This window comes from Varanus komodoensis, unplaced genomic scaffold (genome assembly GCF_004798865.1).
Source record: "Varanus komodoensis strain SLA01 unplaced genomic scaffold, ASM479886v1 scaffold14_1, whole genome shotgun sequence".
Taxonomy (NCBI): domain Eukaryota; kingdom Metazoa; phylum Chordata; class Lepidosauria; order Squamata; family Varanidae; genus Varanus; species Varanus komodoensis.
Window position 1 is genome coordinate 10,133,043 of NW_025335438.1, and position 12,388 is coordinate 10,145,430.

The following is a 12,388-nucleotide window of genomic DNA, read 5'->3' on the forward strand; positions in this document are numbered from 1 at the left end:
AATAGCCTTCCAAGTTATTAAGTAACCCCCCTCCACACACACGCACACACAAACAAACAAACCCAAAAACCAAGAAGATGTAAACACAGAAAAAACATGTTAAAACATCAATAATGGATTTATTAACATCTCTCTGTGTAAGCTGCACTTAGTTGAATATACAATCTTCAGGACTTCATAAAAAAACAGTGGTAGCCCACAAAAACAGTTGATATTTTGAGTAAAAGATCATTGCACATGTCTTTAGTGAAATTTTACTTGAAAGAATGCCTTCACCCATATCAGCCTGCCCACCCTTAAGATCCGTTAGAGAATCCTGCCTCATTTGCCCACCTCCGGAAGTGATTATGATGCCCTTCTCTACAGTGGCCCCACACCTCTGAAATGAGTTGCCCTTGAAGCGTCGCCATTCCCAACCATTCCAGGTATTTAAGAAGGGTTTGAAAACATATTATTTTATTCTGCCCTTCTCCTGACACCATTGAAGTTGTTCCTGTTTTTGTTGCATTGTTTATGGTTGGTTTTATTGTTCATTTTTATTGTTTGTGCTTTTATTCTTTCTATCTTATAATGCTTTTATGGCTTTTAGTTTGTAAAAGTTGTATTTCATAATAACTCATATCACAAGAAGAGCTGTGCTCATGCCAAAGGTCCATTTAGCCTTGCCTTCTGTTTACATTGTGGCCAACCAGGTGCCCACAGGATCCCACAACCAGGACATGTGCAACAGCACCCTCTTGCCCAAGATCCCCAGGAGTAAGTGCATAAAGTCATACTAGAAGTACCAATTAGTCATATAGTAGCCGTAATAGCTGTATCTTCCATGAATTGATAGACATTCCTATATCTTGTGGAAGTGAATTCCACTGTTTAGCTTTGCACTTTGTGAAGAAATTCTTCCTTTTATTTGTCCAGAATCTTCCAGAAGTCAACCTCATGGAATGACTCAGTTGAGTTCTAGTATCTTGGGAAAAAAAGAAAATGTATCCTTATCCTCACACTTCACATCATATATAATTTTGTATACCTCTATAATGTTTTCCCTTACTCGTGTGTTTTTCTATGCTAAACATCCCAGCTGTTTTAACCTTTCCCCATAGGGAAGTGGCTGCAGCCTGTGACCATTTTAGTGCCCTCCCTCCCCCACTTTTTGCACTTTTTCCAGCTCTGAATTAGGTCTTTTTCAGGTGCAGTGACCCGAATAGCGCACAGTATTCCGAGTGGGGTCCCACCATAGATTTGTGTAAGGGTGGTATGATCTCGGTTGTTCCACTTTCAGTTCCTTTCCTAATTATTCCTAATGTGGAGTTTATCTTTTTCACAGCAGCTGTACTCTGGGTTGACATTGTCATTGTGCTTGCCATCACGACCTCCATATCTCTTCCTTGATCAGTCACAGCTAGTTCACTTACCAGCAGCCAATGCCTGACTGGGATTATTTGCCCCATTGTGCATTACTTTATACTTCCTTACATTGAACCATCTTTACCAGTTTGATGCCCATTCTCCCCATTTGGAGATGACCCTTTGGAGTTTCTTGCAATCCCTTTTAATTTTTACTGCCCAACATGCTTTAGTGTCATCAGCAAACTTGACCACTTTATGGCTCACTCCTAATTCCAGATCATTTGTGAATAAGTTGAGATTTAACTGGCATCACTACAACTTGATGTGCACAAGGTACTCAGTCCTGTGAAGGCACAAAATATGTCCTAGGAGGTGACTACTTGTAGAAGACATTGTATTAGCTTTCAGCTTGTCAATTGTGGTAATAGTGATGGATGTTTATTTGTTGTTTAAAGCTCCCTGCTCAGTTAACAATTTATGAAAAGTAAATCAATGCAGTGCACACATTAAGTGTAAAAGTTAAAAATCATTTAAGGAGTTAATTACATTCAGTAAACTGGGTGACCACAGACATTACACCCACTTCCCAAATCCATAAAAGCCAGTAAATGACATAAGCCATGTGGCCTAGAGGGCAATTTTAACTTAGCACTAGAAAGGTAACAGAGTTGGCCCTATGCAGGTGTTGGTGGGGAGTTTGTAGCATAATTGAGCCACTCCTGAGAAGGGCTTTTGTAGCTAATGATTAAGCATCCCTTGGAAGTGGCTTTTTGGGGCAGGCCTCAAATGTTAAGGGTAGTGTTGGGGTAAATTTTGGTCAGGAGAGACACTCTGACAGAATCAAACTTGTGTATGGCTTTATGGACTAAAGCTGGTGCGTTTTATTGGGTTAAGAAACATATGAGAAGCTGGTGCAAGCAGACCAGAATTAGTATTACAGGTTCAGACATCCTGCTCTCAGTTAATCCAGCTGCTGCATTTTATACAAACTTCGGCTTCTGAACAGTGTTCATGGTACAATACCTTCCAATGCTCTAACCTGCGGATTATCAAAGCACAAATTACTAAAACCAAGTCACCCTGTCCAGGCCACTGTGGTTTTCCTTAGTTCTTTAGACTACCCTCCTGAAAACATCAGTTCAGGCAACCTCTGCCCTGTATCTTCTGCAGTGAGGACAGATGGAAAAAAAAATTGTATTCCGATTCTTCACAGTCTCTTTATCCTCCTTTAATAATCCTTTAAGTCTATCATCATCCAATAGTCCAACTACCTCCTTGGCTGATATCCGGATCCTGATATATTTAAAGGATGCTTTACTATTGGCCTTGATGTTGTTAGCCATACACTCATCAGAATGTCTTTGTGCATTTCCTATAGTCTGCCTGCGTCTCCCTTATGCAAGCTGGTTCCTTTTTGTTTTCCTCACTTAGGCAAGACTTCCATTTTCTGAAGGAAAGACTTCCATTTAATTTCTAAGAGCTTCCTTGGTCCTGCTGATTAACTCTGTTACTGTATATAGTGCCTTCGGAGAGCTTTTGTCCTATAAGGTGACCAAGAAATCTTATCAATAAATAAAAACCTTCCATTATGGTAATGACACATGACACATGGACATATATCTTTTGCTAGTAGATTTAGTGCTGGAACAGTCCCCTTCAACACCTGAGGAGATAGCTGTCCTGGACACATTGAAGCCTGTACCCAATTTAAGGTGCTGGTGATGACTTATAAAACCCTAATATTTAAAGGAGCCCTTTCTTCCATGAGTACCTGCCCACCCCCTAAGATCTGGGTTGGAGGCCCTTCAAAGGGAGCCCTCTTTGAAGAAGATCAGAAGAGTGGCTACCCGGAGAAGGGCCTTCTATGTAGTGGTGCCCCAGTTATGGAACATGCTCCCCAGAGAGGTGCGCCTGGTGCCGACACTTTTTTCATTTTGGTGCCAAACTGAAGCCTTTTTATTTTCCTGATTCTTTAAGGGTTAAGATGGGGTTTCATCTGATGTAATTTGTTGCCTGGTGTTGATTTCATTGTATTACCATCCTGGGAGTTGTAGTAAAGGATGGTATATAAAAGTTTTAAATAAATAAATAAATTCCATGTAAATATCCTATCATGCTGGGGACATAGCTAAAAGTCCACCTAAAACTAGCTTGGTGGAGAAGAAGACCACGTTAATCTCTCAACTGAAAGTGCACAAAGCAGCAGTTGCTGAAGCTAAGCTGAACCGATCAGTACCTGGATGGGAAGCCACCTGGTGTTTCTTGGTATTCTACCTTGAGCTCCTGGAGGAAAGGGTCGGAGATACATATACCCTCTTTCAAAGTCATATGTGTAGTTCAGCATATGTATGTCTGGTTGTAGCTGCTTGTGAGCAGAAAGCTACATGCGTATATTGGAAGGGGGGAAGTGTACGTGCAGTTTTGGTAGGCAGCCAAGTGTCATGCAGGTAAGTAAAGCTAGTTTCATCAGGAATGAACTTGTTTTATTTCAGTCTTCTTTTTTGCTTAGAATGATTGTCACAGGGATTAAGTATGCATCCTGCTGGTAAATGAAAGTGTCAATGTAGCAGGCGTAGGCAGCAAGCACCATAGGCCTAGATTTATATTTGCTTGTTTGGTTTGGGGTTTTGTCTTTGTCTGTGTATAGATAGTGGGAGTAAGTAAATATGTTTTAAGCATATATATGCAAGTTAAAGATATTGCTTAGAACATTAAAAAGGAAATGGCAGGACAATTTAAATAATACATCAGTCTGGGTAAAAATAACATAATGACTTTTAAGAGAAGACCCTTGGATGTTGGTAGACAATGTATTTTGAAAACACTGGAAATGTCTTTGTCCAAGAACAGTTAATCCTTGCTTAAGTTCCCCCTTGATGTCAGCAATCTGATTTGTGTCTGCAGAGACTGCTTGCCGTGTAAATGTTAGCTGCATAGGATAATGGAGCCTGAAGCCAGTACTAAACAGCATGTTCTTTTTCTTAAATGTTTTAATGCATTAGTCAGTCTGTAGTTCAACACATATATGGATACGATAGTCTTCTACCTCCCCACCTTAGCCTCCTCACTTACAGGCACAGCTACTGCCGATATTCTAGCACATACGTGGTAAATATGCCTTTGCACAGAAATCAATTCTTTTCATGTAAATTGCCTGAGTTCATCAGTTTCATATGAGCATAACAAGTTTGAAAAAATACACAATGTCAGGTAATTAAAACTTGAATTGTGCTGTGTAAATAACTGTTCTGAAATTCAGTTTTTAAACAGATGTTGACCTTGGTCAGTGCAAAATCTAATCAGTTGGGGAAGGTAGTGCCTGGTAACAGAAGGTTGTTAAAGATTCCTTACTGAAGTCATTGGTTGTGAATTCAGGTAACTAAGGAGCTTGCCAATTAAGTCATGTTGGTTTCTGATAGGTATTAAGTATGTTAACTACTTGGCAAATCACTGTTTAACTGGAATCTTTATACCATGTATTTATGTACAGTATTTCGGTTGTCAGTATCATGAGCATAAATGATACTTAATTTTTTTGCTGAGAAATACTGGATGTTCACAAAAGAGCAGGGTGGATGGACAGCTTTTCTGAATGCTTTTCAGGAATTAGAGACCTAAAGTAGACTTAGATGCATTATGAACTGACTTGGATCTTCTGTTGAGGCTTGGTTTTGTGATTGCTTAAAGAATGAATTATAAGTGTAAAAGCAGACCTGATACTCAATTCTCACATCAGGAGCCTGCAAACTTGCATTAACCAATAAGAAATCTTGGAATGGAGCAAGCGTTTAGGAGAGTACTTCTTTCAAGCACTATGTTACAAGGAAAGAGTTTATGATATATTTATTATTACTATATCTATACCACAGGTTTTTAAAAAATATAATGCATTTATACCACATAATCTGCAATCGATTTACATAGAAACATAGTGAGTCAGAAGGGGTCTCCCAGGCAATCTAGTCTTACCCCTGGCTCCAGCTGGCTCCACTTATGACATGCCTACCATGTGCATGTCCATCCTATCCTTGAACACTCTCACCAATGAACATTTAGCTAAAACAGCATCATGATCATGATCAAATGCAATTAACTACAGAGAAAGCCTGCATAAACAAATGCATTTTCCAGGAGACCTTTTAAACATACTACATTTTTGCTTTCCAAACCACACAGGGAAGGGTGTTCCAGAGTGTGAGTGCTATACTTGATAAGTCCTGTTTCTGAGATGCTATATTCTGTTGGTCTCAAAATGACCAACAAGACTTCTTCTGAAGATCTTAAAGGTTGTCTGGGAGGTTGGATAGATAGATTTGGCAGACAGTTACAGAATTTCTGCAGCCCTCTGCGTAATATAGCCTTACTTCCTCTTGTGCCTTTTGTGATAATCTCAAAAATAGCAGGCAGATCCAGTTCTCATTCCCTTAGCCCCCAGAGATCCCATGCTGCCAGGGATGATCTATGAAAGTGCCTTTATGCCATACCAATAGACACAAAAAAACACCAAGGCCTCCCTTGGCACAATGGTTGTGCAAGAAGCAGCTTCTTTCTCCCATTAAGTGGGTTCAGCTCTAAATTGCTGCATGGTCATCATACTTACCACCAGAGCAATAAATGACAAAATTGATCTTGGCAGTATTGTGTGAAGACAGTGTACACAGGTTGAATGAAGTTGACTGGTTAAGCCCTTTAAAAGAATATAGTCGAAAAGGAATGATGTTTTAAAACCAGCTTCAAGGTGCCCCAATCCTATGAATGTCTGCACAGGGTAAAGTCACAGAACAACTAGCATTCCCAGCCAGATGGAGAATGTTGGGAGCTGTAGGACTTTTTTTCGGTCTAGTCATGCATAAGATTGTGACTTAAATGATTAAATTACTTTGTCATTTCTTGAAAATGTGAATACTTTCAAAAGCAGCCAGCATATCATGATTGTTAGAGTGTTGGATGGGGGACCTGAGAAATGCAAGTTCTAGCTGCCACTCAGCTTGGAAACTCACTGGATGACTTTGGGCCAGTCACAGTCTCTCAGCCCAATCTGTCTCACAGGGTTGTTGTGAGGAAAAAAATGGAGCTATGTAAGCTGCTTTGGGTTTCTCAAAAGAGGAAAAGGTGGGATATAAGTGCAAGATCATCATCATCACCTAACCACATTTTGTTTTAATGAATTTAAGAGTTTGCACTATTAATAATTAGTTTTTACCTTTAAATGACAGAATTAGAGTGAAGTTCTGTTTCCAAAATAGTAAGTAAATTTTAAAGCTGGATGTCAGTCCACTGATTTCTGTCTGCTAGAGCAGAACTAATTGAAATACTTATGTTAACCTGGTGATCTGTACTGACCATTTTTAGTGCTGTTGCATGGTTAAGTCCTATCCCTGATAAAACAATGGGAAGAGGCTTCAAGCAGCAGATATGCATTGAATGCAAAGTCACCTCTTCCACTTTCTGTAGGAGATATCTACACTATTTACACACAAGTCTCGGTAACAGATTACCCAGGCTTGTGTGTATATAGTGATCTTGTAAGCTCCTCTAGTGCAGCCAGCTTTAGATAAAAGAGTTTTCAAAACCATGACTGTTACCCTGCTGATTCTTCTGGATCGCTCAGTGATGTTCAAAACCTTCCACTACTGGCTTGGATCCCAAGATAAATTAACTTAAGGAAGTTTGCAGAGGGAAAGCTTTCTCTCCCTGCTGCCTCCTGTGCACCTAAACAAAGCCTTTCAGTCTCTGGAGGCTGGGCCCCTTCTGAACAATGTGGAATGGAGCTTGGGTATGCTTTTGATCTAGCACTGTTTCTGATACACTATCAGCTGTGGGGAATATGAATGGCTTTGCAGCTTCTGTTGGTATACCGGCTGTACCCTGGCTTTGAGAAGGCAGTTCTAGCCATGGTTGTGCATGCTCTTGTAATCCCCATTCTTGCCTGCTTAAGTCACTTAGTTTCAGTAGGGCTGTCCTTGAAAAGCATTTGCCATTTGCAGTTGTCCAAAATGTTTAGAAGCAACCTAGGGACCTCAGTACTGTAGGGCAGGCATTGACAAACGGTAGATTGGGAACTACTGGTAGAACTTAAGGTAATTTTTAGTAGATCAGGAAGGAATTCTAACCCTCGGGTTTAACAATGGCAACATCAGATTCCTTCTAAATTAAGTTGCTGAAAACAAAGAAGGTAGTGGGGGGTGGGGGGGAAGGATCTTTGACTGCAATTTATTTATCTTGTGTTTTATTCATCTCCTTTCCATCCTGAAAATGGAGCTCCTGGACCCCACTTGGTACCATATCATGCAGCTTTCCCTCCACTTTACAGCCACTATTTTACTTATTGATTTATTATTTTATTTTTTAAAAAATGAGTAGAATAACCCCAAAATGTCAAAATAAAAAACCAATGAAAAAGAAGAGCAGCAGCAAAATATGTCAGCAATATAATGGCAGATAAAACTCTGTCAAGGAAAAGGAAAGGCCTTCCACATATAGAGCAAGGATGTCATATTCAGCACCTAACCACTACAGATTTTTATCAAGTCACAAAAAGTAACTAGAAATGGAGCTAGACAGACCTCCTTCCATAGGTAGGTGACACAAGTCAAAATGTTCTGAGTTGCAGGACTACTTACAACTGGGCATCAGTTGATGAACAAAAAATATGAACAGAAGATTATACTGCACTTAGGGCAGGAGTGAGCAGATTTGAGGCCAGGATACACAATCTTTTTGGCCCAGGGCCACACATATACACGTAACAGCAATCCTGATAAAGATTGCTTCCTTCTTGCTGCAACAGGAAAACAGTCTGTTTGAGAATTTCTGGCAAAAGGGAGTCGAGAGTTCAGACAGCAGAAAAATTGTTAGTGATGATGGGGAATTCAGCAGCAGGGTCAGAACACCTGGAAGGAACTGCAGTGAGGGCCTTTGGTGAGCTGCACATGTGCCCAGGTTAAGTACCTCAGCTTTAGGTTTATGGAAAATGCTTTCTTTTCCTTTTTCAGGAGAAACCCCAAGGCTGAACTAGGTACAAAACAGTGGTTCAAAAGGGCAGACATTTTAGAACAAAAGGCCTCTGGGCAATTTGCCAGCACCACCACTATTGGTGTTCACACATTGATCCTGTGAGACTCAATTCTCCTGTTCTCTTCCATTTACCCCTTCCCTGTAGTCATTATCAAATGGCTGTCAAAGACTCCCTGATTATGGAAATTTAGGGTTAACTTAGGAATTGAGCAATAGATTTTAACACAATTTGGAATTGGGGACAGTAAGCAATAATTGGTGATTAGTTGCGTGTGTTTAGTAGCATTCATGTCCATTCCATAGCAAGAGGAGCTAGAATAGCTTCAACTGGGCCTTGTTCCTGTCCTCAGGAGTATGTGTCCCTCCCAGCAAGGTGAACGGGAAAGGCATGCACAAGAGGACTGTTAAGGAACACTTGGGAAGAAACCGAATGGAACATGGTTGTTAAAGGAAAGGGAAATACATCTGTACATTGTACTGAAAAACATTAAATCATTATCATAAGAACGTGAGCTGAAACCACATTTTTCTTGAGCAGCCTCTGTGTGCAACTGCTTTTTCTAAGGATGACCTAATGTTATTAAACTGTCATTACAAAATATCCAATTCCCCACAGAGGGAGAACTAGAGGGGAAAGAAATTAACAAATTTCAATATGATTTGCTAATTGCTAATTGGCTTAAGGAAAGCTAAAAATGACCAAAATGATTGGAAACATCCACCTCCAGCCAGATCCAGACTCATATTTATAATGAGAAGAGCAGCCAAGACAAACAAAGAGCAATGTAGTGCATCCTGTTGGCATTGTGTTTTTGGCATTGCTGTATCTGCACAGAAAACAAGTGATACATGAAATGTGTAAAGACATCTGTTTCATAACCTATGGAGCTTTGCTCACAAAGCAGTTGTAAAATCTTCTGGGGGAGAGAAATATTTCTATATATCTGTGCAGATGCTCATTTGTAAGGGGAAACAATCCATTTGAGGAAGTGCTCAGCTTTTAGAAAAAGCTTGTCTACAAAATTTTGTGTCAAATATTTATCTGCCTGTATTCCCTCACTGCTGTTAATTTAGCAAAGTTTACTAGCCTTTATGAGTTGCATATATCAGGCCCAGTTCATCCAAAGTGTACTGACAATGTCGCCATGGCCATGCATGAGGATAGTGCATAGTCTTCAAAGAGCTTATTTTCTTAATATATATTTCAGGGACATCTAGGCCACTAGATTAGGGCTAAGTAAAAACATAAAGCCTAATATAAAGTGATTATACTGAGTCCATTCCTTACAGTTTTCTATTCAACTTTAAGAGACAATGCTCAAATCTCAGCCAGAAACACAAAACATCCTGAGCAAATAGTGAAAGCTCAGAATTCAGAGAGCCCAGAAGGTGGCCCCAGCATCTGGTGAGAAGCAATAGCACATGGGTTCCTTGGAGGAAAAAAGCAGGGTATAAATACAACAATCCTCATTTCTATTTCACTGAATGAATTATCATCTCCCTGTATGTTCTTCCAGTTTATTTGCTTCAGCCTTACTCAGGTTCTTCAACCTCCCACTTCATCTGCGCAATGAGCATCCTCTCTCCAATTCTACCCCTCTGTTGCTCAAAGTACTCCTTAAAAGCCCTTCATTAGCTTTTCCTAGTGAAAGATTAAAATGGTGCTGTGAATGGGTTACCAGTTCTCCTGAAACTGGAGGACATACCCATGTCTTCTGTGGGAAAAGGGATAGCGGGACTACCAATGGAGCAAAGCTTAGCAACATCTCATGGTCATGATAGTAGAGTCCAGCAGAGTTTAGTGCTCAAGATAGTCACAGCCTGCCAACACCTGGAAGTCAGCAGGCAGAGCCAAGAGCAGAGATATGCTCGGCTCCATGTTCTTATAATGTAATATAAAGCAGCTGCTGCAAAGTTTTCCCATCTTCCCATGATATCAGGCATCCAAAGAACAAGAGAATAGAGTCCAGAACACCAGGACTAATCGAGTGCCTGTAGGGTGGATGAGTCAAGTTGAAGAGCCAACCCACCCACTAATGTGTGGCTAGAAATGATTATACACATGTGTAATCAATAATAAAATTCAGCATATTAAGGAATCAAGACATGCCCACTTTCATTAAATAAATGTTTTCCTACTTTATGTACTCTGCAGTGCAAATTTTTATTAGAACTGTGCCACATTCCTTAAACATCTTCCAAGTATAGGCTAACCCTAATCCTAGTGAATTAGCCTATAGGAATTAGGCAATAGCTTCAAACTCTTTCATTTGGAACTGTGGCACAATGATTCAAAGATACATGAGTGCAAGGTACAAAATCAAAGGAAGTCTTCTGGGTCAGATTCATTGCAGGAAGGTTTAGACCTCTCATTGATCCTTTTGATAAGGTGCACGCTTTTGCTCCCTAAAAGTGGAGCAATCACATATTGCAAGATGTAACACTGACTGCACTACTTTCTTGTGTGATTAGCACACAAAAAGACTGCTTGCTTGGATGGAGATTTAGGCAGCCCTCTAAAGTATTGTGAGAAAGTTAGCCCTAACTGTTTTTAGGAGAGAAGTTGAGTCAGATACAAGTGTTTCAGCTTTTCATCCTTGGCATTCCTGCAAAGGGAACTAACACATTTGTTCAGGATAAACTGCTTTTGTTATGATATTCCCCTCAAAGAAACTGAGATAGATGTTCTGGGTAAAGAAAGAAACAGGGGTTCCCATGAATGAATTCTTCAAACTGCGTGAGAAACTAGGTTAATATTTCATTAAAGAGCTACAAAATAGCAGCACGGCAGGAACAAACCAGAAGTACTTAACTGAAGTTACAAGGAAACTGTTGAATCTTTAATCCTGTTTTATTATGTACTCAATGTTGTCAGTTGAAGGTAGTGAAAGAAACAATCAAAACAAGTGTGGGAATATTTAAGAGAAGTGCCCTCATTCCAAAATATTTTAAACTGTATTAGACAGAATCATCACACTGAGAGTTCATAATGTCATCACACTGATCATAATGTCCCCACTTATACTACACTTTGTTGGCTGCCACGTTCAAGGTCAAGGAAATTTGCACTAGATGTTGTGGGGGAGAGGCTTAGCAACAATCCCATGCTTTTCGGCAGCAGGTCAGTGTCCAAATATTGGTGGATTTCCTACATTGACAGGGAGTTGGACTAGATAACCTTTGCAGTCCCTGCCATAATGGCTAATTCTGGCTTCTAAGTAACATGTGAAGCAAGAAGGCTTGGATCTGCTTAGACGAATTCTGATTTCTTGATTATAAGATAGGCTTATAGAAACATTCTTGTTCTCAACAGTGAACAAAAGTGAGGTAGCAACAAAACAACAACCCTCTTTAATGTTGGCAAATCTATTTGTACTAAAAACAAATACATCTGCTTTCTTTGCTCACTAGCCCATCTCTTTTCCAAGCTGTCTTTTTACCATGAATCTTTACCAGTATTCACCATGTCCATGAATACATATTTGATGTGTTAAATTGTTCTATATATGTTTGTAGCATGCCTACTGTAGTATTTGTGATTTTAAAAAAAATCTTTCTTGCAGGCAGCTTTAAGTGCCTTGAAACAATTTTCAGAACAAGGTCTGGATCCAGTGGATGAAACATTGAAAGTTGAAAACAGTTCATTTGAAAAGTAAGCCTTACTTTCACAGTACTCACCTTGTACGATATACCAAATAACGTTTCTTAAATGAAAGGTGTTGATGCTCATAGACATTTCAAAAATGTTCTAATACTTGTGTTAGCATTTCTAAGAATTTTGTACCATTGCTTGGAATAAGTTCCAGAATCACTTTGGAACTTTATTAACTAGGAGTGACTTGTGCCTTGAATGCATGCTGCATGAGGGTTTGGTATATTTTAAAATAACAATTAAGTAATTTAGCCAGCTTCTTTAACTTGTTCTTTTTTTTGTATGACTTCTGTGATTTTTAAATCACAAACATTTTTTAAAATCCTCCTTCTTGTCATCAGCTGGCAGATGCCATTGAAAGAGTAAGGTAGG

The 12,388-nt window shown here is 39.6% G+C and overlaps 1 protein-coding gene across 3 annotated transcripts in view; it reads left to right on the top strand.

Moving 5' to 3' along the window:
* Window positions 1–12,388, top strand: part of STAU2 (staufen double-stranded RNA binding protein 2) — a 169,260-nt gene that overhangs the window by 153,537 nt on the left and 3,335 nt on the right. For all 3 annotated transcript variants that reach the window (XM_044423932.1, XM_044423930.1, XM_044423931.1), the window contains one exon: window positions 11,928–12,016. In XM_044423932.1, the coding sequence (XP_044279867.1) occupies window positions 11,928–12,016 (89 nt within the window). The remainder of the gene's footprint in view (window positions 1–11,927; window positions 12,017–12,388) is intronic.